This window comes from Mustela putorius, unplaced genomic scaffold (genome assembly GCF_011764305.1).
Source record: "Mustela putorius furo isolate JIRA1106 unplaced genomic scaffold, ASM1176430v1.1 tig00003952_pilon_pilon_pilon, whole genome shotgun sequence".
In the NCBI taxonomy this organism is placed as follows: Eukaryota; Metazoa; Chordata; class Mammalia; order Carnivora; family Mustelidae; genus Mustela; species Mustela putorius.
In genome coordinates, this window is record NW_025422096.1 from 1 (window position 1) to 27,824 (window position 27,824).

The window sequence follows — 27,824 nt, forward strand, 5'->3', positions numbered from 1 at the left end:
GAACCTGCCCAAGGGGCCCGACCTAATCTCTGCTTGACAAGGACGAGTTCATGAAGGTGCGCGCCCCTGGGCTCTGCTCCCTGGATTCCGGGACCGTGTGGTGGCCTGCCCTCCTTGGCCCTCCGGGCCTCTCCATCGGGCTTCTCCTGCGGGCTTCCTGGGCTGTCCCCGACCCGGACGGGTCCTCGGCGGGGACCTCACTGCACTTCGCAGTGAGTCTCTTGGCCTCGGGTGGGCTAGGTGCAGCCTGGAGAAAGCACTCTGTGAAATCGTGCACATTGAATGAAAAGGCCTGAAAGTTCAGGGCAAGTGGTTTTGAGCTAAACGTAAAAAGCCCCGGACCCGTAGGACACACCCGCCTCTGGTACCGTGCGGCACAGTCAGACCACCGCTCCCCCGGCCTGACAGAAGCCTCCCAGTGCCTTGTGCCTAGAAGCTCAGCGACTGTGCGTTGAACACATCTCTGAACACACGTACTTACCAGGAAATCGGGTCAAACAAGGCACTTAACCTAACGTTTATGCCTGACTTTCGTCTTAAGACTCCCGGAATGAGAAATCTGAAAGACTGCACTGTCCTTTACTGGTTCTGGTCCAGTACTACAAAGCATACCAAGCTCCTTTTCTAAAGTTGCCCTACTTCTCTTGGTGAGGTCAGCCTGAAGCTGGCAGCAGATAACTGTAGGACATTAAACTTACAGAATAGAAATTTAAACTGAAAAGACTTTACTGACAGGAAAGGTTCATCAGACATAGCCTTGAAAATGTTCCAAGGTTTGAATCAGATCCAGGAGGAGCTTTTATCTGTTTTCTGTATCCCTCTGGGTCTGTACTTAAAACTATCAAAAACGTATATGTTTAATTTTCTAAGGATTGGGATTTAGTAGCTGGTTTCAGTGTTAAAAAGTTTTGGCTCTGTAGGTACCTAAAATTCTGAAAAGAGTTTGAATTTCTTACTTTTTTATGGCTTCAAGTCACAATATGTTTTTTTCTTTTTTGGGTTAACCAGCTAGTTCCTTTTTGATACTTGCATTCAGATCACATCTCCCAAACTCTGGCTTTAAAAGTGCTTATGTCTGGATCCTCTGCGGGGTGGCCATATCATTTTTAATATGTAGGGATGCCTAGATGAAGGTATATTGTACTCTTGTTCTTGTATGGTGATGTTAAGCCACTGTAATAAAAGGTGTAAATTGAATGGAGTGTCTGAAGGAGAGCACAGAGTGAATTCTCTGATCCAGAAACCTTTTGTTAACGAAGGACACGTGATGAGGAGAGAGGTCATTGGAAGAAGAAAAGGCACACACACAGACTTAAAGAATGTCAAAGCATGGAAGTCTCTTTAGCTTGTCTGTCTTTGGACTTCGTCAGGCTTTCTTTGGGCCTAACACTAGCATTTTCTTGCACTTCCTCGCCCCGCCATCTTTCTCACTCTGAGCTGACAGAATGCCTTTTGGTCAAAGCAGCTTCGGAAATAGAAAATCTCAAAATAGCAGTTCTAAAGTAGGACTTAGAGGTAGGAAGAGAGCAAACTGGGAAAGTGGCTAGAATGCCAGCAATTCCATATTCTTTCAAGGCTCTGACATTTCTGAATATAACGTACAATTTGTAGTGTTAATGAACGTGACCCCTTCATACATAGAAGGAAAATACATGGAACAGCTGTTCTGTGTAAAGTGGTATTGATCTTCTATGTGGGAGCTGGAGATAAAGGTTATATGCAATTTGTGTTTCCGTCAGAGAGATGTTTTGTTAAGTTACAGTTCCGAGGCAGAAATGAGTGGAGAGTTTGCTGTCGGGGTTGTATTTCTACATAGGTGTCTTGTTTGGCACATTTTGGAATGAGACTGAGATGGTAGAAAGGGAGATGGGGTGGGGCTGCGGTTGCACCTTGGACACTGCATACATTGAGGGGTCCACGTTGATGCAGTCTTCACGGTAGAGCTGCAGGTTTACAGCAGGAAGTTGCATGGTCATATCTGTTGAGTTCGAGCTGACTGGTGGCAGGAGACTACTTAAAAAGTCATGTTTATGAGATCTAATGAGAAATAGAAGGGGAAAGGTATGCAAAAGAGGTAGGTGATCAAAGTGCAGGAATGGCAGATGGGGAAGGGTCACCTGGGGCAGAGGCACTGGCAACATCATACTTTGTCAGCTTAGAAATACGAAAATCCTTTGGGTTGACAGCCAACTAATAGATGAGCAGGACATAAGGTATTGGTAGTAGGGGGAGAAAGTGGCATAACAGATAAATTAGACCATTTACATGGGTATGCTATTGACATCATATGTAGCCTTCCTCTTCCATCTCAACATATGACTTCATCTCCAGTTGTACAGAAAAATTAGCAGCCATCCCACGGGACCTCCTCCATCCTGCTGATCATGATCCCATTCTTGTATTTGTCCCTTCTCCTCGTCGCCTGGTACGGGGAGGGGCTCTCCTTCCTCCTCGGGTTCAGTCTCCACTCTGGCTTGGAGTCCATGCCCTCCCACCCTTCCAGGAGCCTGCGAGGATCCTGTCCCCTGCACTCCTTCCCATCATGTGCTCCTGTTTGATTCTCTCCCACTTGACTGCCCCACCTCTAGGTATTGCCCTATCACTGTCATGCATCACAGCCAGTGCTCAGGGGTTGACTTGACTTTCCCACCTTCCACCCTTCAGGCCCTGTCATTCCACTAAAGAGTTCTTACCAAAAATGTTTCTAAGTCAGCGCACCCGACCTTTCTCTGTCTCCTTACTCGACATCGCAGTAGACCAAATGCTCTGCATTGCTTCCTGTCTTTCTTCTACCTCTCTGATGTGTCTCCTGTGCAAAGTCATGCTCCTGGTAGCCACTGAATGCTAATTATGGGCTCAGGCCCATGTTCCTTTCTTTCCCTAGATGACCTTTTGTGCAGCTTCATGACCACCTCTCAGCAGGTCAGGCAGATTCCTGTCTCTGGCCCACACACCTCCTGAGCACCAGTTCTGTGTATCGGACTTGCTGACCTTTCTTCTCGGATGTGTCTGTGGCCCCTCAGACTCATCAGGTTCAAGACGGAATTCATGAGCACCTCCTCCACTGAAAACCACCTTTTTTATTCTATTGCCTCTCTCGGTAAACACTTCATCCGTTTAGCCTGGAATTGGGAAACCAGAAGTCAACTCCTACTCTGTCACCTTTCCAAAATCTAGTCTGTCACACCAAGTCCTGTGGATTTCGCTTCCTAAACCTCTTGAGTCCATATACTTCTTTCCATCTCTTCTTGTACCTTTGCAGTGCGCCCTTGCCGTCACACCGTAGAAGCTTCTCACCCAGTCTCCATGCGCCTTCCTTGTCTTTCTGGCCCCTGGTCTACACTGCAGGCAAGCCACTCTTGTCAGAATGCGGATGTGATCTTGTATGTACCAGGTGACTGGTCAGTCCACCAGCTCTTGAAAAACCATTTTTCCATGCACTCGAATGGATTTCAAAGAGAATCAGTCCCCCATGGGGTAGTTTTCCTTGGTAGACAGTTTGTTTCTGTGCTGAGCCAGTCTGCCTCCTTCGAACTTCTCTGTGTCAGTTCCTCTCTGGAACTTGTGGCTTCGTTGGCACCACGGGTAGGCACATGAAGACCTTTTCCATGAGAAGTGAAGGCAGGAGCCCTCTGGACGGTGAATATATGTACCCTCATGTTCCATAGGTAAAAGAACCGTGTGTGGGGGTGGGGGGGTAAGTCCTTGAGGCTCCTCCCTGTTCTAATTGGGTGAACTGGGAATTTTGAGACAGGCAGCAGGTCCTGTGTGTCCTTGTTTGCAGGGAGCATGCATTCTGATGGACAAAACGGAAAAGGGGAAGAATGAGCAGCTGCTCAGATCTGTTTGTACTGTGCTGGCTGATTAGCTGTGACCTGCAGATGTGGGTCCCATCCTCGGCTCTGCTCTCTGCCTGCTTATGTCTGACTTGGGGCAAATCACTCGCCTCCGGCCTTCTGTTTGCTTGTTAGTATAATGAGGTGGTGCTTATCTATGTGATCTTTGCCGGCTCCTCTGAAAAGACTCCAGTCCATCCTGGCTTGCAGATAAGGAAACTGAGGCCTGAGGTGTGATGACTTCCTTTAAAGCCACACAGCTAGTTGGGGCCAATCACAGGCCAGATCTCCTGACCCCCACGCATCAGTCCTTGGAAATCCTACTGTAATATGTTTCTTTCCAGAGGCCACAGGTGGGAACTGAGGGAAGTGGGACAATCAGAACATTAAGAATAGCCCAGAAGATGGCACAATGTCTGCATGCCTTGGCACCTGCATTTCACCAATAGGGCCACGTCTTACTTTAGAAGAAGTTCCCACAGGGCTGGTGATCTGGATGCCTGGCCTGGAGCTTAGCTACAGTAAATGGGACCAGAGGGAAGTGATGGCTGTTTGAGGTGGACTTTGTTGACGGCAGCTGGAGATAGCAGCTGACAGAGGAGGAAGAGGGAAGAGTGACAGACAGCAGATAGCCGCAGGCCCGCATGTCAGCCACTGTTGCCCAGGGTCACCCATCCCCAGGAGCTGTCTTCGTATCACAGGAGCTGAGTGCTTACCCTGTGGGTTCTTAGTTCGATGTCACGTCTTGATGACAAGATTCCATTCTCTTCCGCATCAGTTTGAGACAGACATCGTAATGAAATTCTAATTAGCCAAATATGGAATGTAAGCCTGGAACTCATTTTATAGAGATATTTTCTTATGTGAACTACTTTCCCTGATGATAGAGGAGTTGTGACGATGTAACATCAGATATAGTTTATCTGATTGGCACTTGTAAGAAGGGTTCCTGGCAAAAAAGAACTGTTTTTTTGTTGTTGTTGTCCTCCCTTTTGATCTTTTCCATTCCTTTTTTTTGTCTTGTGAGTAGTCATCTGATTTATAAAAAGATGCAACAAAAAGTAAAATGGTAGAAGATAATCAGTTTCAAAACATAAAAAAATGAGTGTCTTTAGCCATAGCTCAGAACAGAGGAACTGGGTAAGGAGAATTGCTTGTATGAACTGGCAACAGGAAAAGTTGGTAAAGGAGAGCTGAGGAACTCTATTAAGACATAGGAGTGAGGGGCTCCATCATCATCTGGCATTTGCTCAGTGTCGTCTATATGGTTAGAGATGTCCATGATGGGAACTCCAGCAATCTTCTGGGTCTGGGTCAGCTGATGCCACAGTGTAACACTCTGAATTACTTCCGTACTGAGCAGTCATCTGCATAGTTTGTCTTGTGTGTACGTGGTAATCGTTTGAATCTTGGCTCTTTCGCAATCCTTAGAGCCTCTTGATACTTTCACCCCGGTTTCTCAGTTTCAGCCATTACACAGTCAGTTGTACAACTGGTACACTTGGCACACAGCCCGTTCATCATTGACCGGTCAAGTTTGGCCTAAATAGAAAAGTTGATAAAGTCGGTACCAACCAGGATGTGGTAAGTCGGCCCAGCTGTGTGTTTATATTGGAAAAAGCAGGAGGGATGTTGGGGGACTTCTCTTTCCTTGAGTGCATGGGATCCTTCTTTTCTTTCTTTTTAGGTTTTAATCTGTTCTTCTCTCGGAGAAGGATCTCAGAGCTAAGCATTTGCTTCCCGGTCACATACTTTCTTGCTTTCTCTTGCTTCCCCATGTTTACATCATGCCCATTTCTCCTTGCTTTTGATTTTCTAATTCACTCTTTGTAGTACCATAAAACTCATTTAAATAAAATGTTGGCCTACTAAGTTATTGATTATTAGTAAGTTCTTTGTTCAAAATTTGAGAGCAAGAAGTATTATGTAAATATATCTTTTTGTTATTTAACTAGTCTTACAACATTTAGCATCAAATTTCTTGAAACATTTAAACAAATTAATCACAAACTGGGGCTTGGGCTCTTTCTTTCTTTTATTTTTTTTAAGTAATCTCTATACCCAACATGAGACTTGAACTCACAACCCTGAGATCAAGACCTGCACGCTCCAGTGACTGAACAAGCCAGGTGCCCTTTGGGCTTTTTCTTTTTAAGTTCCTCAGGTGAGGGGGTGCCTTAGTGGCTCAGAGGGTTAAGCTTCTGTCTTCAGCTCAGGTCATGGTCTCAGGGTCCTGGGATCGAGCCCTGCATGGGACACTCTGCTCAGCATGGAGCATGATTCCCTCCCTCTCTGCCTACTTGTGATCTCTCTCTCTGTGTCAAATAAATAAATAAAATCTTAAAAAAAAAAAGTTCCTTAAGTGATTCTAATGTGTGACCAGTGTTGAGAACTCTAGCACTGGATAATTCCTTTAAATAGCTCAAGAAATTAATTTTGAAAAGCGAACTAAAAGCCTACATAGATCATGATTGGTGTTGAATTGAGGGAAAAAAGGAGATAAAGAGAAGAAATCAGCTGGAATAGAGTGTAATTAGGTACTCAAATATTTGTTAGATGGATAAATGCATTTACGGAATGTAGGGTTTTTTTTTTTGTCTCTTCATAAATATGTCAAATGGGTATATAAATTCAAGAAAGGAGTTTGATATAAAATTGATTAAAATGTTAGAACAGAAGTTTTTTAGAATTTCAGTGTTACTATTTCATGATGCTTTTAAGATGATCTCTCTGTAGATGGTTGGAAGATCTTGTTAGCATATGTTTTTAATTTCTCAGGCTTGAATAATTTAGTCACCGAACAAAGATTTAGAATGAGTTTTGGGAGACACAAGTCCTAGATTATGTCCCCACCTAGCTGGGTCAGAGATTTGAGAGCAGGGGCTGGAGGGAAGAGCTCCAAGGACATTTTTGTATACATGCTGATACCTTGGGCGGGAACACTCTTCCCACACTTCCTGTGGCTAGCTCCTTTGTGTCATTTGGATCTCAACTCATTGTTCTATATTTCCTGGTTCATCCAAATTAAAATACATCCCCTTTGTCACTCAACCTTTACTGTGTCCTGTTTTCTTTTTAGCTGTGATCACTATTCATTAATCACTATTTGATCACTGTTCATTAATATAATGTTTGTTTACATATTTATTTTCTCATTTCTGCATTAGAATATCTGCTCCTTAAAAGCAGAGACCTTGTCTTTTCTTTTCATGACTGTGTCCCCAGGTCTTAGAGCAGAGCTGGAGTTGCATGATAAATATTTGAGGAATATTTATGGGATATACAGGGACATTTATTCATCTCTGTTGTCCATTGTTTTCAAGAATGGTTGGAAACACACACATACGTGAGCTCACACAAACTTTCTATGTCTTTCAACCCCTATGTAGTGTGCAGATTAGTGCTCAACTATTTTGGTTTTTTGTCTCGATGAAATGGGACATGTTTCATAAATTTCATATGCCCTCTTAGTACTTCTCATCATTACAGAGTGATGGTTCTGGGGGATTCTGCTTCTCGTGGAGATAGTATATAGTGATTTTATAAGTCCATGTATCTGGGAAGGAGTGTTTTACTTCTTGGCAGCTTAGAGAACTTCAATCTTTCCAAATTCCATGTAATTTTCATAGCATTAAAGCTACTAATTTCAGATTATTGGTAAGTTTTAAATGATTAATTCCCAGGTTACTTTGAATTAGTCTTTGTTTGCCATCCCTGATTGCAGCTAGTTAGTAAAGTAGCTAAACTTTTAAACTCTACTTGGTTTTAATTTTGAGTGATGTCACTGCATCTCTCATGGTTAATGGTTCTTAATTACCTGCAGCTTGTCTGGATTGCTCATTTATTTTCCTGTGTTCCAACACCTCTTGTGATCTCCCAACTTCTGGCCTTTTGGGGGATTTGTACTTTAACTGGGTTCAGATAGGAAATACCCCTGAGTACAAAGAGAAGATATTTTTCTTCTAACTTCACTATCTCCTATTATTAATGTATTACATTGTTGTGGTACATGTGTTACAACTGATGAACCAGCATTGATACAGTATTAATTAAAATCCATGGTTTACATTAGGGTTCACTCCTCTTTCTATAGTTCTGTGGGTTTTGACAAATGTATAATGTTATTTACCTACTGTTGGTATCTTACAGCCTAGTTTCATTGCCTTGAAAAACCCTGTACCTCATCTATTTGTTTCTTCTCCTCTCTCTGCACCCTCCTCGCTCACCCCTCAGCCCGGGGTCTTTTGACTGTCTAGAGTTTTACCTTTTCAGAGGCACCTGGCTGGCTTAGTTGCTAGGGCATCTGACTCTTGATCTCGGGGGTTGTGAGTTTTAACCACCACATTGGGTATAGAGATGACCTAAAAAAAAATAAAATAAAAATAAAAATGTTGGTTAATTTTTACCTTTTCCAGAATGCCATAGAGTTGGAATCATATAGTATTTAGCCTTTGAGACTGGTCTTTCACTTAGCAATATGCATTTAAGGTTCTTCAAAGTCTTGTGGCTTAATAATTCATCTTTTAATTGTTGAATAATCCGTTGTGTGGGTGTGGCACAGTGTACCTGTTCACCTACTGAAGGAGTTTGGATTGCTTCCAAGTTTTGGCACTTCAGAGAATAAAGCTGCTGTAAACATCCGTGTGCAGGTTTTTGTGTGGACACTAGTTTTAAGCTCTTTTGGGTAAATACAAAGGAGCACAATTACTGATCTTATAGTGAGAATGTGTTTAGTTCTGTGAGAAACTGCCAAGCTGTCTCACACAGTGCCTCCCATTTTGCATTCTGACCGAACAGTGAATGAGAGTTCGGTTGTCTCACATCCTTGCTAGCATTTGGTATTACTAGTGCTTTGGATTTTTTATATTCTACGTGATATGTAATAGTACCTTGTTTAAATTTGCAATTTCTTTTTTTTTTTTTTAATATTTTATTTATTTATTTGAGAGAGAGACAGTGAGAGAGAGCATGAGTGAGGAGAAGGTCAGAGAGAGAAGCAGACTCCCCATGGAGCTGGGAGCCCGATGCGGGACTCGATCCCGGGAATCCAGGATCATGACCTGAGCCGAAGGCAGTCATCCAACCAACTGAGCCACCCAGGCGTCCCAAATTTGCAATTTCTTAATGACATACAAAGTTGAGCATCTTTTCAGATCCTTTTTTTTTTCGTTTTTAAAGATTCTATTTATTTATTAACAGCACAAGCATACGGAGAGGTAGCAGCAGGCAGCGGGAGAGGGAAAAAAGCAGGCTCCTCGCTGAGCCACGGGCCCAGTGTGGATTTCAGCTCCAGGACCTGAGCTAAAGGCAGATGCTTAACTGACTGGGTTTCCCAGCCACTGCTCTTTTCACATTTTTAAATTAGGTTTGATTTCTTGTTGCTACTAAGACATCTTTATATTATATTACTTATTTTAAGTCCTTTACCATGGATGTGTTTTGCAGATATTTTCTCTACTCTGTGACTGGTCTTTTCATTCTCTCTCCTTTTTTTTTTTTTAAGATTTTATTTATTTATTTGTCAGAGAAAGAGCGAGCGAGAGTGAGCACAGGCAGACAGAGTAGAAGGTAGAGTCAGCGGGTGAAGCAGGCTCCCTGCGGAGCAAGGATCCCAATGTGGGACTCGATCCCAGGACGCTGGGATCATGACCTGAGCCAAAGGCAGCTGCTTAACCAAGTGAGCCACCCAGGCGTCCCGTCTTTTCATTCTCTTAACAGTGTCTTTTACAGAGAAGTTTAATTTTAACAAAGTCCCTCTCATCAATTTTTTTCTTTTTCTTTCGTAGATCATGCTTTTGGTTTTATATCTGAAAAGTCATTGCCAAATCCAAGGATCCCTACATTTTTTCTTATGTCATCTTTAAGAAGTTTTGCATTTTACGTTTAGGTTTTGTGAAAGGTGTGAAAAGTTTGTTTTTATTCTTTTCATTTGTTTGTTTATTGTTATCAATGTCCCATTGTTCGGTTCCATTTGTTGAAGACTGTCCTTGCCATTGAGTTGCCTTTGCCTGTGTGTGTGGATGTTGTTCTGGGCTCTCCACTCTGTTCCAAGCGCCTGTCTCTTTTGCCAGGCACCCTCTGTCTTAATCGCTATAGCTTTAATAGTAAGTCTTGAGATTGGGTGGTGGCAATCCTCAATTTCCTTTTTTTCCCCACTCTTTAATATTTTGTTGACTACTCTGGGACTCTTGGTTTTCCAGTTTTCCATCCAAATTTTAGAGTCAACATGTTGGTATCCACAGAATAACTTCCTGGCATTTTGATTGGGATTGCATTGAGTCTGTCGATCAGTTTGGGAAGAACTGACCTCTTAACAGTATTGAGTGTTCTTACCCAAGATTATGGACTTTCTTTCCACTTCACATCTTACCTTGCTTGTTATCTTTCATCAGAATTTTATACTTTTTCTCATATAGATCTTGTGCATATTTCATTAGATTTGCACCTAAGTATTAATTTTTTTTTGGTATGCTAATGTAAATGGTCTTGTGTTTTTAACTTCAAATTCCACTTGTACATTGCTGGTATATACGAAAGCAATTGACTTTTTAAATTTTTTAATTAAAATTCAATCTCGTTAACATATAGTGTACTTTTAGTTTCATGGTTAGAATTTTGTGATTCATTGGTTGCATACAACACCCAGAGCTCATCCCAACAAGTGCCCTCCTTAATACCCCTCACCCAGTTACCCCAACTTTCCCCTCTCCAGTAACCCTCAGTTTGTTTCCTGTAGTTAAGTCTCTTGTGATTTGCCTCCCTGTATGTTTCTATTTTTCCTTCCCTTCTCCTATATTCATCTGTTGTTTCTTAAGTTCCACATGTGACTGAAACTATATGGTATTTGTCTTCCTCTAGTTCCATCCATGTCCTTGCAAATGGCAAGATTTTGTTCTTTTTGATGGCTGAGTAGTGTGTGTGTGTGTGTGTGTGTGTGTGTGTATACCACATCTTCTTTATCCATTCATCTCTTGATGGACATCTGGGCTCTTTCAATAGTTTGACTATAAACATCAGGGTGCTTTTGCCCCTTCAAATCACTTTGTGTACTTTGGATAAACATCTAATAGGGCAATTGCTAAGTCGTTGGGTTGTTACATTTTTAACTTTTTGAGGAGCCTCCATACTGTTTCCCAGAGTTGCATTCCCACCAACAGTGTAGGAGGATTCCCCTTTCTCCACATCCTCGCCAACATCTGTTGTTTCCTGACTTGTTAATTTTAGCCATTTTGACTGATGTAAGGTGGTGTCTCATTGTGGTTTTGATTTGTATTTCCCTGATGCTGAGTGATGTGGAGCCCTTTTTCATGTGTCTGTTGGCCATTTGGATGTCTTCTTTGGTCTGTTCATGTCTTCTGTCCATTTTTGACTGGACTTTTTTTTGTTTTTTTTGGATGTTGAGTTTGATAAATTCTTTATAAATTTTGAATACTGGCCCTTTGTCTGATACATCATTGGAAAGCAATTGACTTCTGTATTTTAACTGTGTATTGTGCAGACTTGCTATAATCACTTGACTAGTTTCAGGAGGGTGTGGGGTGTGAAGTCTTTGTATTTTCTGTAGACAGTCATGTCATCTGTGAACAAAGTTTTATTCTTTCCCAGGTTGTATACCTTTTGTTTCCTTTTCTTACCTTATTTCATTAGTTTGGCCTTCCAGTATAGTATTGAATAGTAGTAGTAGGAGGGATATCCTTGCCTTGATTCCCTGTCTTCTATTTTCTCAGTATTAATATCATGTTAGCTGTGGATTTTTGGAGACATTCTTTATCAAGTTGAGGAAGTCCTCCTATTCCTAGTTTCCTGAGGGTTAATAATGAAGAGGTGTGGATTTTGTTAAATGTTTTTTTTTCTCCCTTCATTGATATGATCATGTGATTTTTTTTCTGTTGATATGATGGATCACATTGATTTTCTAATGTTGAACATTTTCTAATGTTGCATACCTGGAATAAATCCTACATGAACCTGGTGTATAATTTTTTAATATAGTGTTTGCTTTTATTTGCTAATTTTTGTTGAAGATTTTTGTGTCTGTGTTCATGAGAGATACTAGTTTGTAGCTTCTTTTCTTGTAGTATTAGTTTTGGTGTCAGGGTATTAATGATCTCCTAGAATGATTTAGGAAATATTCCTTCTAGTTTTACTTTCTGGAAGAGATTTTAGAGAATTGTGTAGTATTCCATAAATGTTTGGTTGAATTTACAGTGATTGGGATTGTTAGCAGTAGCCCTCCCTTCTTTCATCTGATATTAGTAATTTATGTCTTCTACCTTTTTTTCTTTGTTTGCCTGGCTAAGGGTGTATCTGTTTTATTGATGTTTTCAAAGAAACAGACTTGGGGTTTATTGATTTAAAAAAAAAAATTCCTGGTTTTAATTACATTGATTTCTGCTCTAATTTTTATTTTTTTCTACTTCCTTTAGGGTTTTGTTTTTTTTTTTAATGATTTTATTTGACACAGAGAGAGTCTGTGAGAGAGGGAATACAGGCAGGAGGAATGGGAGATGGAGAAGCAGCCTCCCTTAGCAGGAAGCTCTGATGCAGGGCTCTGTCCCAGGACCCTAGGACCATGTCCTGAGCCAAAGGCAGATGATTAACCAACTGAACCACCCAGGAGCCCCTCCTTACTTTAGATTTGATTTTGTTGTTGTTGCCTAAAATGGAAGCTTAGATTATTGACTTTAATCTTTTTTTTCTAATATTTGCATTCAGTACTGTATTTTCCCTTTAAGCAGCATTCCACACATTTTGCTACATTGTATTTTGTTGAGACTGGTCTCCTGTCATTTAGAAGTGTGTCATTTAATCTCCATGTATTTTGGACTTCTTCAGCTATCTTCTGTTACTGATTTTTAATTCCATTGCGGTCTGAGAACATACTTGGTATAATTTTTATTTTAAAAAATTTGTTGTGTTTTGTGGCCCAGAATTATTCTGTCTTGATGAGTGTTCCATATGAGCTTAAGAAGAATGTGTGTTGCACTATTACTGGGCGAAATTGTCTGTGTACATCTGTTGTAAGGTAATTGATGGTGGTGTTAAGTGTGCCATGTCTGGACTGAATGTGCACATCTGTCAAATCCTTGTTGCCCTGCTGCTGGATCGGCCCATTAATGATGGAGAAGTGTTGAAGTCACCAGCTGTGATAATGGAATTGTCTATTTCTCCCTGCAGTTCTGTTAGGTTATGTCTCATCTGTGTTGATCAGGCACACATACATTAAGGATAATTGTGTCTTCTTGGTCAGTCGATTTCTTTATCATTATGTAATGCTGCTCTTTATGCCTGATAATTTTCCTTCTCTGAAATCTGCTTTGTCTGAAATTCATGTAGCTACGCCATTGTTCCTGTGATTAGTGTTACTTTGGATTTTTTTTAAATGTATTCTAGCATTTAACTTGTTGATATTTAAGTTGTTTCATTTTTCATCAAAATATAATTCACAAAGCATAATAGTTGCTATTTTAAAGTGTACTCTTCTCTGGTTTTTAGTATATTTACTGTGTATATGGTACATACATCACTTCTGTCTAATTCCAGAATGCTTCCATCACCCGAAAAATAAACCTCTTAGTTCCAATTCTCCCCTCCCCTTATTCCCTGGCAATCATGAATCTACTTTCTGTTTTTATGGATTTGCCTTTTCTGGAACATCTCATATCAGTGGAATTGTATAACACGTGACCTTTTGTGTCTGGCTTCCTTTAACCTGAGAGTAGAATGTTTTCAGACTTCACTCGTGTTGTAGCAAGTAACAGTTTATTCCTTTTTATGGTTGTGTAAGAGGCTCTTCCACATTTTATGTATCCATTCATCAGTTGATGGATGTTGGGTATATACTCTTTTGGCTGTTACGAGCAGTGCTGCTGTGCACATTCATGTACAGGTTGTGGCAGGAACATCTGTTGTCAGTTCTGTCGGTGTCATACCCCTAGACGTAGAACTGCTGGGTAATTGTACGTGTGTAACTTCTTGAGAAGCTACCGAGCTGTTTGCTGCCTTAGCCACACTGTTTTACATTCTCACCGACAATACAGGAGGGTTCCAGCTTCTCCGCCTTCTTGCCAGCACTTTTCTTCTTTTTTTTTCTTTTTCTTTTTCTTATTTTACCATAGTTGTCCTAGTGGGTGTGACGTGGCATCTGCATGTGCTTTTGATTCACATTTCCCCAATGACTAAGGATGTCGAACATCCCGACATGTGCTCTTGACCGTCTGTGTATCATCTTTGGAGAAATGTCTATTCAAAAGTCTTTGGCTTGTTTTTAAATTAGGTTATTTGTCTTTTTGTTGTTGAGTTCTAAGAGTATATTTGCAGATTCTGGTTATTAGGTCCTTGTCAGACAAATGATTTGCAGATACTCTCTCCCATTTTGTGGGTTGTCTTTTCACGTTCTCCGTAGTGTCCTTTGACACATGAATGTTTTTATTTTGATCAAGTTCAGCTTATCTAATATTTCTTATTGCTTTGTGTATCATGTCTAAGAAAGCTTTTCCCCGATCCAAAGTCATACAGATTTTCACCTGTTTTCTCTGAGTGTTACAGTTTTTACTCTTACATTTAAATCTTTGATCCATTTTGAGTTATATTTTTGTGTATGTGTGACGTTGCTGTTCCAAGTTCATTCTTTTGTATGTAGATATTCACTTGTCCCAGTAGTAGGCACTCGAAAAGACTGTTTTTCCCCCATTAAATGGTCTTGGCATCCTTGTGAAAAATCAGTTGACCATAAATGTATGGGTTGTAAATACTTTCTTTTTGAATACTTGGGAAATCTACACTATAAAGTAAAACCATTCCTAAAGTAGTAAAACCATTCTTGGTTAAGTGAAATGGGTCTCTATTATGGCACTGTGAGCTTGGGTTTGCTTTTCACAGCAAACGCTGCCTAACCCAGTATTCACAGATGTTCCGAGTTATTTAGTCATGTGTTATGCAACTTTTGTTTATCTGAGAACAAATGCATAAATGGTAAGTTGAGTACTAATATTACCTAATAGCATTTGTTCACTGAGGCTAAGTTATACGATTTATTTATTTATTTATTTAAGATTTTATTTGAGAGTGAGAGAGTGCAGGAGCAGGAGGAAGGGACAGAGGGAGAAGTAGGCTCCTTGCTCAGCAGAGCGCCTGATGTGGAACTCAAACCCAAGAGACTGGGATCATGACCTGAGCCAAAGGCAGATGCTTAACCACATAGGCACCCCAGTTATACAATTTAGAATGCCGTCATGAAGTTCAAGAACTTCAACAATGTATAACTGAGGCAGGGAAAGTGATCGACCTAAAGGTATACAGTTGGTGAGTAGGATGGCCAGGATTATGAACCGAGACCCCCTCCCGTGATGTACTACATAACTATGATGTAAGGTCTGAAATGGTCTCAGGAGAGAAAGGTCCAGGCTAATTTGGTCACCAGTGTAAGGAGCAGGTGGCTTTCTGTAGATGACTGTCAAATTACAGTTTAGTATGAAGTCCTTCTCTCCGACACTAGCAGGGTCAGTCTTTGGTTGATTAACTAAAAAAGTCAGTTTAAACAAGTACTCTTAGGGAATGGTACATACAGTTTTTAGCATTTTATTTGGAAAAAATATATGTACATTTATTCTCCATTGAAACAGTGCCAGGTCTTTTCTCTGGAAACTGGCCTGCAGATTAGATTTCTGAGTTATCACAGCACTTGGGTCGCTCAATAGGTTAGGCATCTACCTTCGGTTCAGGTCATGACCTCGGGGTCCTGGGATGGAGTCCCGCATTGGGCTCCCTGTTCAGCAGGGAATCTCCTCCCATTGCCCCTTTCCCTGCTCATACTTTCTGTCTGTGTCTCAAATAAATAAAAAGAATCTTTAAAAAAAGCTTTCTATGTTGTCTTTTTTTGCATTCAGTTTCAGTTTCTTTAACTGAATTGAGTGAGAATCCTGTGATCACTCCCTCCCTGCCTGGTACTTGGTCATCTCACCCATACCTAACTTAGCAAAAAATTTCTTATTGATTTCTTTGTATCAAATCTTTCCAAAGTAGCTGTGTTAGTTTTCAAAAGAACAGTGATTTTTTTTTTTTTGCAGTCATATTTTGTTGGTTTACATAGTGTTTAATGAAAAGTAAGTGTAGGTGTCCTTAACTAGTTTGGGAATCATCACATTTGATTCTTGCTGACTAAACAGGTCATGGAGTAGCAGAGTCACAGGGGAAGTAGATAGTAATTTATTGCCTCTAAGCATATAAGCCTACCGGGGTATCACAGTATTGTAAAGGGGAAACACAGGATAGCTAATCCTGTGAGACCAATACTTGGAAATAGGTTATGAAAGATTTGGAACATCTGTTCAATGGGACACTCAGCATGCACATAAAATATTAATAGAAATGTATGTGTTTTATGTAAAGACATTCAAGTTATATTTTTAGATGGGAAATTTTTTTAATAGAATGGGTTTTTATTTTTTATTTTTTTATTCTTTTTTTAAGATTTTATTTATTTATTTGACAGAGAGAGAGAGAGGTCACAAGGAGGCAGAGAGACAGGCAGAGAGAGGGGGGAAAGTAGGCTCCCGGCTGAGCAGAGAGCCTGATGTGAGGCTTGATCTCAGGACCCTGAGATATGACCTGAGCCAAAGGCAGAGGCTTAACCCACTGAAACCCACTGAGCCACCCAGGTGCCCCTAGATGGGAAATAGTTTAGAAGAGCATGCATATTTGTGTGTGTGTGTGTGTGTGTGTGTGTGTGTGTGTACACGTGTGTGCACACATACATAGAGAAGGTCTGGGGTTTCCATTCAAGATGGTGGCATAGGAGGATCTTGAACTCATCTCTTCTATGAAATACACACTGAATCTATAGCTCCATATGGAAAAACTTCCTGTGGACAAAACCCTACAACTAGCTGAGTGACTCCTACACATTAGGTGAGTAAGGAAAAAAACCTATGTTGAAGTAAGAATCAGTCTTGCCATAAACCCCACCCCTGGTACAGCGACCTGGAATTGGGAGGGTACTCAAAACCCCAGGCTTCTCCCTGAGGAGCAAAGGGTTTGAGCCCCACTTCTGGCACCCCAACTTCCAAGATGTACATCTAAGAGACAAGACCCCAAAACATCCAGCTTTGAAAGCCATCAGAGCTTGCACCCATGAGACCCACAAGGCTATAGCAAACTGAGAAACAGTTCTTAAAGCAGTCGCACGAAACAGTTCTTAAAGCAGTCGCGCGAGTAGACTGACCCACCCTGGAACTCAGCACAGAAGCAGCAGACTGAAATGGTTCAGATTTCTGTGAAAGAGGCTCATTTGCTTATCTTAAAGCCCTGAGGGGCAGGCATCTAATTTAACGTGGATCTGGGAGCCTAGTAAGGTATTCTCCAAAGATGGAGCTGATGGGTACCATCTTTGCGCTGTCCCTCTAGCTCGCTTCTACTTTCTGGTATCTCCTGGAAAGGAGCTTGAATGCTCGTATGATGCCCCAAGGTTTGCAGTTGCTACCCAGGGTATACCTCTAGATCACCTGGCTCTAGCGGCCAGCAAGACTCACACTCACAGTAGTGAGTATCACAGTATTCACAACAACCAAGACTTGGAAATAACTAAAGTGTCCACCAACGGGGTGAATGGATAAAGAAAATGTGTGTGTATACGATGGAATATTACTCAACCATAAAAAGAAGGAAGTCTCGCCATTTGCAACAACATGGATGGACCTTAAGGATATTGTGCTGAGAGAAATAAGTCAGACAGAGAAAGAGAAATACTGTATGATCTCCCTCACATGTGGAATCTAAAAAACAAAACAAAATGAAGTCATAGAGAACAGATTGGTGGTTGCCAGAGGCGAGGTTGTGGAGGAAATAGATGAAGGGGTCCAGTGGTATAAACTTCCAGTTAATAAGATAAGCCTTGGGGATGTAATGTACATCATAGTAACTGTAGTAAATAATACTGTGTATTATTGTATATTAATTTTATTATTTTTTATTAGAAATATGTATTATTAGCCCCAGGGTTACAGGTCTATGAATTGTCAGGCTTACACACTTCCCAGCACTCACCGTAGTACATACCTTCCCCAATGTCCACAACCCCACCACCCTCTCCCTACACCCCTCCCCCCAGCAACCCTCAGTTTGTTTTGTGAGATTAAGAGTCTCTTATGGTTTGTCTCCCTCCCAATCCAATCTTTTTTTTTAAGATTTTATTTATTTATTGGACAGACAGAAATCACAAGTAGGCAGAGAGGCAGGCAGAGAGAGAGGAGGAAGCAGGATCCCCATTGAGCAGAGAGCCCAATGTGGCCTCGATTCCAGGACCCTGTGATCATGACCTGAGCCGAAGGCAGAGGCTTTAACCACTGAGCCACCCAGGTGCCCCCCTCCGAATCCAATCTTGTTTCATTTTTCCTTCCCTACCCCCACACCCCCCACTTTGCCTCTCAAATTCCTCATATAAGGGAGATTGTCTTTCTCTGATTATTTCACTCAGCATACCCTCTAGTTCCATCCACGTCATTGCACATGGCAAGATTTCATTTCTTTTGATGGCTGCATAGTATATTATATATATATATATATATTAAGATTTTATTTATTTATTTGACAGAGATCACAAGTAGGAAGAGAGGCAGGCAGAGAGAGAGGAGGAAACAGGCGCCCTGCTGAGGAGAGAGCCTGATGTGGGGCTCGATCCAAGGACCCTGGAATCATGACCTGAGCCGAAGGCAGAGGCCTTAACCCACTGAGCTACCCAGGTGCCGTATATTATTATATATTTAAAGTTGCTAAAGCTTAAGAGTTCTTAGCACAAGAAAAAAATGTGTATGTTTGGTGATGGATGTTAACTAGTCTTAGGGTGATCATTTCACAACAGATAAAAATATGGAATTTTTATGTTGTACGCCTGAAACTAACATGTGTCCATTTTATGTCAGTTTCTTTAAAAAGTAATTGATATTTTGTTTTTTTTTAATTATTTATTTATTAGACAGAGATCACAAGTAGGCAGAGAGGCAGGCAGAGAGAGAGGCAGAGAGAGAGACAGTGAAGCAGGCTCCCTGCTGAGCAGAAAGCCCAATGCGGGCTTGAACCCATAACCCTGGGATCATGACCTGAGCTAACGACAGAGGCCTTAACCCACTGAACCAGCCAGGCACCCCAAAAGTAATTTATATTTTAAAGAGAAAGACTAGGGCACCTGGGTGGCTCAGTCAGTTAAGTGTCTGCCTTCCGTTGAGATCTTGATTTCAGGGTCTTGGAATGAACCCTGGCATCAGGCTCCCAGCTCAGCAGAGAGCCGGCTTCTCCCTCTGCCCCTCTTCCCACTTGTTCTCTCTGTCTCTCTCTCTCAAATAAATAAAATCTTAAAAAAAAAAAAGTAAAGAGAAAGACCAAAACAAAGTCTGGAAGGATGTGAATCGCTGTGTTAAATAGCGAAGAAAAATAAACATTAACAGTGCTTAACTACAGAGCATTAGAGAGTGGGTGATTTTTTTTTTTCTCTCTTACAAAAGTATTTCTTGGTTGGTTGAAAGTTTGACAGTGAACATTTGTTACTTTTAAAATTAAGAAGAAAAAGCTGTTTCTATTTTGAGAAGAGCCTCTTTGAAATGTATAATTAAAAGAAATAAAATGCCTGTAGAGTTAGGCAACAGGAGAGAATGGTCTTGGTGAGGGGCCCCCTTTCCCATAATCTTAGGAAGTGAGCAGACCCCCTGATGTCCTGTGTGTGTTCCCCTGCAGTAATACGGCCTCTTATTCTTTCTCTGATCTTATTTTTCTATGTAAAATGTGGTATCAGTGCAATCATTTTTTCTTTCTGGTTTGATTTTCAGGAAGATTTCGATGTCAATCACTTTGTGTCTGACTGTAGGAAGCGTGTCCAGCTGGAGGAACTAAGAGGAGATCTGGAACTCTACTATAAACTTCTTAAAATAGCCATGGTCGAGCTCATCAACAAGGATTATGCAGATTTTGTCAACCTTTCCACAAACTTGGTAAACCTGAAAGTCACAAGTCCTACACACACACACACACACACACACACACTTTCTCTCTCCATATTTATTAAAAGGGCAGAGTTTTTAGAAACCTTTCAGTTGATTACCCCACCAACCCCACCAGAAACTTGAAGAAATTACCAATTTCATTAATAAAAGAACTAAACTTTTTGGAATACATTTTTTGTTTGTTTTAGTTTTTATTCATTTAAGGTTGCTCCAGTTTGATTATGTTTCAAATTCATTAGTCAACAGTGAAAAGTAAAGGATAATAATACCCAAGGGGTTGTTTTATTAGTTGCTAAGTGATTACCCTGAAGTCTTCCTTGATTTAGACTAATTTATAGGAGCAAATGTCCACCACTCTTACAATGTTTAATTTACTCCCAGGTATATCTGTTAGCCAGAGCTAGGTTGAGGGAACATTGGCCAATATTGATATTTAAAAAGTTTGGTTTTATAAAAATATAAGAATGATTTGCAGTGAGCTTATCAATTGTTTGTAAAAGCCGTTTAGAAATGTTGAATTTTGTTACTTGGCAGAAAAGTCTCCTTGTTGATGCTTCATTTTGTTTTAAATCTGTTTGTCCAGAGAAGCACAGAAAGTTGCAGCTCCGTGGGAATTTCAAGAAGCATTAAAATTAATGATGCACATTTGCTTTGGGGAAATATACCACTAAGATAAATATCCCAATAGGATTAAAAACCTAGAAAATTTTACTTCTGTTTAATTTCTATTTTTCTCAAGGCTTATAATAATGTTTAAGAGAGACGTAGCCCATCAGACTTTCACATCAGCTGGCTGAGTATCATCAATTACAGACAGAGAACTGTTCACCTTCTGTGAAAATTTTTCACATTCATTTAAAATGTCATCTAAAGGCAAATTGTTCTTAAGGAAACTTTCGTTTCTCATGACTTCCCTTATTTTTATAGTTTCATGTATTTCAGCAGATTTTTTTCATATTCTATGAACAACATTAATGGCCAAATAACACTTCTGTTGTTTAGCTAGTTATGTAGCAAAATACGGTTGTGCCAAAAAAATAACTTAAATCTGGTACTGCTTTGATCGTTAAATAGATACGTCACTATTACTCCTTATCGTGATGTGTTTGTGCCAACCTGGTTTTGCCTTTAGGTTGGCATGGACAAAGCCCTCAATGAACTTTCTGTGCCTTTGGGACAGTTACGAGAAGTTCTGGTAAGTCCCCAATTAATGAAAACAGTCTGCTGTGACACCTGTTGACCTCGTCGGCTTTTCTCTAAGAATTCTTTTCATCTGTTAGTTTGGTGGTACTGGTGGTTGTATTTTAACGGTTCATGATTATAATATTCACCTTCAGAAGAGTTGTAAATGATTTTGTTTTTGCATATGCTAAAAACCTAAAAAAACATGTTCAATTTGAAGAAGACATATTCTCAGAGTAGACAACCTTAAAATGTCAGGGGAGAGGAAGCATATTTCCAAATTCAACTTATTAATGCCACTTTGGTCATATGTAAGTGGTTTCTAACTTACGAATGACTTGTATTTTAACAGTTTGTAATCTTGTAAATATCCCCCCCCACCCCACGTAATCTACGTGTGGTTAGGTTCCTAGGCTGATCTACAAAAACTGTGTAATCCCTAATGGAACTGAAGGATAATATAAATAAAATGTAATACTTAATAAATGTTACATTTGCATGTTCTCTCAGAAAAATCTCTGTTGTGGGAATGGGACTCCCCACCTCTAAGCCATTGGGAATAGGAACTCCACCTGGGTGAACAGTGGAGGGGCAGTTGTGGCATCACTTCTAACAGAAAACTGTGCTGCCCTGTCCCCCCCCCTGTCTCCCCCCCCCCCCCCCCCCCCCGTCTGTGTCTGGTGCCCTGACTTACGGCCTCTGTCCGTTCTGATGCCCTGTTGTAAACTTGTCATAAACGACAACATCCTTCCTTGTGTGTCTCCTCTAGCTTGAGTGGCCTCGTGCGTCCCTCCCCTAAGACAGTGCCTGCATCCTAGAGAGAATATAAGGAGAACATAATTTAAGGGAAAACACAGTACATGGTTAGAACCAAGAAAAATGTGGAGTAATGGAAATATCAGTGCTGAGAAGCCTAGGGGAGGGGCAGGCAGGAAAGAGTTCGTGAAACAGGTAAAAATCTTGAGTTGTGCCTTGAGGTAGCCAATACTTTCCATGGTTTATGTCTCATTTGAATTTTACAAAATCTTGTTAAAGGTACTTTTCCTTGGAATGGAAGGGATTTTCATGGTCCGCTGTTGGATTCCACACCAGCCGCTGTGGGGGCTCTCCCACTGCCTCCTTGGTGTGCCTCTTCCTCCCGGGGCCTCATAGTGGTGTTGTTTCCCAAGCCTAGCCTTCCTTTGGCCTCCCACTCTTCTCTCCAACCCCCTCCCTGGAGGCAGATTTGCTCTACTCACACAGGCTCCCGTCCCACCTCACCCCCTGCCATCACCGTATCCCCTCCCTTTTCCATGGCCTGTTTTTATGGCCACTTTGGTCCTGCTCAGCCACAGGCCTGACCTGCCTTTCTGGTCCCAACTCTGAAGCTGTTCTGTGAGATTCTCAGACCACTGAGGGATACGACTATATCTGTCTTCATTGCATCCCTGTGGGCTGCCACAATACTGACGTCCAGGAGGTGTTTCATAATGTTGATGGAGTGAATTAATTCACCTTCCTGTGGAATTTTTGTGATATGCCTACTTCATTCTAGTTGTTTCTGTTAACCTTTGTTTTGGCCCTAATTCCGAATTATCTCTTTATTCATTAGCTTCTGGACATGTTTCTCTACCTCTGTGCTCTGCCTTTTTCTGGTCTTCTGTTCTTCATTCTTGATTCCTGGTATTTCCATACCCACATTTCATCATCATTCATCAGTGCTTTGACATTCTTTCATTCTCCAAAATATGCAGAATCTAAAGACCTCATCTCAGTGAAGTTGGCCCTCCATTCCTATTTCTGCTTCTCTCCAGAAGGAAGCCTGCAGTGCACATGGCTGTGTGCCTGTCTGACCCTGCCCCTGAGTGTGTGTGCACTTACATCTGCTCCCTATCCCCTCCCCACCTCGGCAGCTGTGTACACATGGCTTTCAGAGTCTGATTCGAGCCCCGTCTCATTTCCAGACTCTCCTGTACTTTGCTTCATATCATCTGTTCTCCATTCTATGCCCCCTCATCCCCATAACTTTCACTGTATATGTCATTCTTCTTCTGGCCATGCGACCCTGCCTTCGTGTCATTATGCCCCCAGATCATGAGTCCCCTCAAAAGTAACTGTGTCTGGTATATCATGTTTTTTTTTGTTTGTTTGTTTGTTTTTGTCAATATCTGCATAGTACTGGTGCACAGGTATTAAGTTCTGTGGAATTGAATGAGATGTAGGAACTTGATAATGTGACAAAACAATGTCTGTAATATGTTTTCTGTATTATTCTTTTAAAGAGTCTCAGGTCATCAGTCAGTGAATGAATTCGGGCAGTAGATGAACGAATGTGTAAACAAGAGGACATAAGGAAGAAAAAGGTACCCTCCAGTAGATTTCTTATGCTGCATGCCAGTTGAAGCCCTCTCCTCTTGTCTCCGCGAACTTGTCAGCACTATTCAGCTTTTTTTCTTTTTTTTTTAATTTAGCTTTTTTTTCAAAGCTCTCACGCATGTGCATTTTATGCATTATGTCACGTTATCTACCTGAAATAAGAAGACAGAATTTCAGATGTACCCACACGATCTCAAGATCACCCACTTTTTCCAGAACAAGAAACAATGATAACTGTTGTTGGTGCAGCGCTTGACAGTTAACGACTGTATAAATTGTCAGCGGCCCTGTAAAGAAAATAGGCCTATATTAGAGACTAGGGGAGAAGTGGGCTTTCCAAAGCAAACTCAGGATTCTGCCGTAGGTTTGTTGTTATTTTCTGATCCTGTGTTCTTTATGTTCTGGTGTTCACTTTAATTTTTTCGATTCCCAGTAGTTAGCATGCGGTGTTGGCTTAGTTTCAGGTGTGTGAGACAGGCAACGGCTCTGTACATCTGAGGGCTCACCCCAGGAGTGTGCCCCTTAGTGCTATCTCCAGTTCCAAGTGTTCCCGATATCATTCATGATCATAACGATGTAGGGGCACAGCGGGCATTGGGAGTCTGGGCTTCTGACTCTCGCCTGCTGCTCTGTACAATGTTTTCTATGTGTATTATTAGCACATTTGTTAAAATCTCAGTGGGGAGAAGCCTGTTTGAGGGACCTTCTGTTTAATTCGCCTCTGGATCTCCTCACAGCTTTTGTCCAAAGAATGCTTGTCGTGCACTTCCAGACAAAACAGTAAGTTTTGTGAGAGCAGGGTGTATTTCTTGCTTTATTTTCTCGTGCCCCCCCACCCCCCGTCGGAATGAATGTCGAGCTCCCAGGGGTGTTCATTATTATTATTATTTATTGAATGGATGACTTTGTATTTTTTTGTTCTTTAAGGATGAGAGTTTTCATAATGTCCCTCAACCTCTTTGATAATATTTGTAGTGTAAAGGGTCTTTAATGATTTGGTGCTTGGGCATATAGGTATATGCACATGTAAACTGAGAGGGCCAGTACAATCGGAAGCCAAAGTTAAAACATGAATAAAAGGCCATAAGAAAACAAATGGAGGGGCGCCTGGTGGCTCAGTTGGTTAAACGTCCGACTCTTGATTTTGGCTCAGGTCATGATCTCAGGATCATGAGATTGAGCCCCGCATTGAGCTCTGTGCTCAGCAGGATGTCTGCTCGAGATTCTCTCTCTCCCTCTGCCCCTCCCCTGCACGTGCACATGCAGTCTCTCTCTCTCTCAAATAAACAAATCTTTTTTAAAAAATAGGAAAGAAATGCCCATAGAAAGATTCAGGATGGAGAAAAGAAGAAATAAGAGTATAGAATATGAGAAAGCAAAGTCTAGGGTTTTTTTTTTTTCCTCTATAAACTTGCAATAGAATATGGAAGTATGCTTATTCTAGAACTAAGATTTGCATTCTAGAGAATTCTGTGTTTCATAGAAATATTCAAAATATAGCATGCCCTATATATTTGAAGTTAACTTTTGGTCTTATATTTTCCTGCATTTAGCATGGGAAATAAAGATGATTAAGAGTAAAGATGGTGATGTTTTTTGTTTGCTTAATTTTTATTTTTATAGATGTGTGTGTTGAGGCTTATACAGTTATTTGATCAGTTGAAAAGATGGAAAAAATCTTAAATTCACAAAGTTCTAAAGAAACCTCTGCACTAGAAGCAAGCAGGTAAGCATTTTTTTTTAACTAAGTAGCACATAAATTAATACTTCACATCCAATCTAATTAGGCGGGGATGGCTTAGTTAGAATTCATTTCTGAACAAGAAGAAAATCCAGGTTTGTGGCTAGAATGTAGCTCCAGGAGAGTGGAGAGCATGAAATGATGAAATCTATAACACGTTCCTATAAACCCTTTGGTTATAGACCACAGTTCCAACACGTCATTATGCTTGCAGTGGAAAAGTATATTTGGAATCACCTTCCCTGAGGACTAGCAAAGTCCTGTTGATCTTTAATACATACCTACCATTCATCTTGGTTTTTCTCCATCTCATTTTTTTTCCTAGACATGCCCAGAGTATTACCATTGATGTATTTTGCACCAGCATTATATTATTATGAAACAGTATAGGACATATCCAGTTGAAATTTACAAACAGGAAAGAAAAAGCTTATGAAATAGGGAAAAGATGATGGCTCTCTTTGTTATACTGTGATTGTCTTGTTCCCTTCCTGGTGTGAATTTTCAATCAGGCAGGGTAGATGAGTGACTCAGAAAATGAGTAGTTAGGTCCTGTCAGCACCGTGAGATGCACAGTGGTGCAGTGGGAGTAGCCGGGGCTGGTCCTACACATACCAGCTGGGATGCCTGCGTCAAGGTCGCCTGGTGCCCTGAGTGCTCTGTTGTGTGACGCTAACAGTCCCTCCCCTTGCAGGCGGAGTTAGGTTTCTTAATTTTAGGAATTAAAGTTTTAGATTTGGAAGGAACTTGAGAGACCCTGTGCTCCACATGTCTCATGATGGAGATTAAGAATGGACACATCCCAAAGGAAGCGATTCTCTGGTCCTAGGTCTCTGCCCCCTTTCACATCAAGGCATTCAACTAAGTGGTCAGCCTCCACTGTGCTTGTGTCTCTAGCCCGTTGCACTCATGCTTCTGCCCCGTTCGTCCACACTTAGCAGACAGTCTGCACGCGGCCCTTCTGCAGCCCGTGTGTCTCCAGCAGCTCTGCTTCGCTGCGGCCCTTGGCAGCGCCTGCAGCCCCTCCAGCCATGTCCACGTTCGACCCCTGGGGAGCTGGCCCTCCAGTGTTCTTCCCGTCTTTGCTGTTGCTGCTGTGCTCCTCAGATAGAAACACCTCAGTGAGCTCTGTGTCTACAATCATGTCCCTTTGCAACACTGTCCTTGATAAGCAGACATTGTGCACTTTCTTGCTCAGAATTACCTTGGAGGACTTTTTTCTCCAGAAGAGCAGCTCTGAGCTCTAGAGTCAGGAAAGCCAGAGCAGCGTCAGTGCACGGTAAATCCATCATGCTCTGCCAGGCCCAGAAATGCAGAGAAAAGGATAAATAGGAAATGCGCATGGGATCAGTCAGTAGAGGTTGGGATTAGGCTTCCGCTTTGGTCCTGCTGAGCGCTTGCCTTCCCTCCACACCAGTTCTGATGCTCTGGGATGGGGCACACCATGGCAGGTCTCCAGAGATTTTGGGTTTCCTTACAGTGTGTTTCCTCACTACCTGACTGCCCATCCTCAGATGTGGGATGCCTCATAGAGCCCAGCAGGGGCTTTGGGGCCTTTGTTGTGTTTTTTTTTTTTTCTTTCACTGTTCGACTTCCTTTTGAATGGGGTTGACGCTTTCTAATGTGGGGGGCAAGAGGGAAGTGTATCCAGTCCACTTGATGGCAGATGCACTGTGAGTGATTTCTCACCAGCTCCCGGAGCATTGAGCTTGCTCTTTCTGCCTTTGGGTAAATTTAAACTTGGAGTCCGCTGCTCTGAGCGATTTCCCAGGTTGCTGCTAGGCGGTCAGTTTTAGCTAATTGAGGAGACAGCAGTAGTTGGTTCTGGGGAGGTACTTGGGAGGGAGAATGAGGCAGGCAAAGAATAAGAGGGGGCTTCGGGTATGAACGGTAGGACAGGGCAAGAGAGAGGAGGGGGTTAGAGAATGGGAGAAGAAGGGAGAAGAAGGGCACGAATGGGAGAGCCCGAGGAACGTGGTGGAAACATGCAGTTGTACCCACATTGACCTAAAATAGCTCCATCCCCTTGCCTGGGCCCTGTGGCCCGGGCCAGGCTGCATTGGTGGCTTCTACGACCTCCCCGCTCCTCACCCCTCGCACTGGGGCCTGCTACACAGACAGTTTGTCATGAAAATTGATGGCGTGCAGGTGCAGGTGCCTGAGCGCTGTAAGGCATGGGAGGCTGTGGGGGTGGCAGGTTTTAACTTTGGGAATTACATTTCTCTAATTGTCTCTACTAGCCCTCTCTGGACTAGACAGATTTTGGAGAGAATTGCCACAGAATTTAACCAGTTACAGTTTCATGCTGTTCAGAACAAAGGCATGCCTCTTCTGGACAAAGTAAGACCAGCAAGTGTTGGTTTCAATTTTCAATTTGCTGTTTGTGAATTTCCTGGATGATTTTGGTTTGACCTAGCATTGCCCCTGATAATTGCTACTCTACAGGATTTTGAAGCTAGCTTTGAATTTTTTTTTTTTTTCAGTGTCTCCTGCTTGGGACCCTGCTTCCATTATGTCACACTAGATAGATTTTGTGTAAAGACACAAGCATAGTCTCCAAACTATGCAAGTAAAATTAATTCTGAATTTCATGTAACTTGACACATCATATGATGTAGTCAGACTTCATTTATCCAAAGCCCTTGACTGGGTTTAAATGCACGTTTGTCAGATTTACTCCATAGCTTAAGAGGCAAATAACTTTTTGTCGTTCAGTAA

At 41.6% G+C, this 27,824-nt stretch overlaps 1 protein-coding gene and 1 pseudogene across 11 annotated transcripts in view; one reads left to right on the forward strand and one right to left on the reverse strand.

Moving 5' to 3' along the window:
• The first annotated feature begins 17 nt into the window (after positions 1-17).
• Positions 18-27,824, forward strand: part of LOC123389134 (conserved oligomeric Golgi complex subunit 2-like) — a 57,598-nt gene continuing 29,791 nt past the window's right edge. For 7 of the 11 annotated variants that reach the window (XR_006603665.1, XR_006603661.1, XR_006603666.1 and 4 more), the window contains exons 1-6: positions 18,520-18,574; positions 19,655-19,816; positions 20,961-21,023; positions 23,272-23,352; positions 24,989-25,091; positions 27,347-27,446. Coding sequence is in view for 1 of the 11 variants with exons in the window: in XM_045069918.1 (XP_044925853.1) it covers positions 51-56; positions 19,655-19,816; positions 20,961-21,023; positions 23,272-23,298 (258 nt within the window). In the remaining 10 variants the exon portion in view is untranslated. Of the gene's footprint in view, positions 57-18,519; positions 18,575-19,654; positions 19,817-20,960; positions 21,024-23,271; positions 23,353-24,988; positions 25,092-27,346; positions 27,447-27,824 lie in introns of those variants that run through there. The other 4 variants (XR_006603660.1, XR_006603668.1, XR_006603663.1 and 1 more) reach the window with 3 other exon arrangements.
• LOC123389133 lies at positions 4,945-5,614 on the reverse strand (annotated as a pseudogene).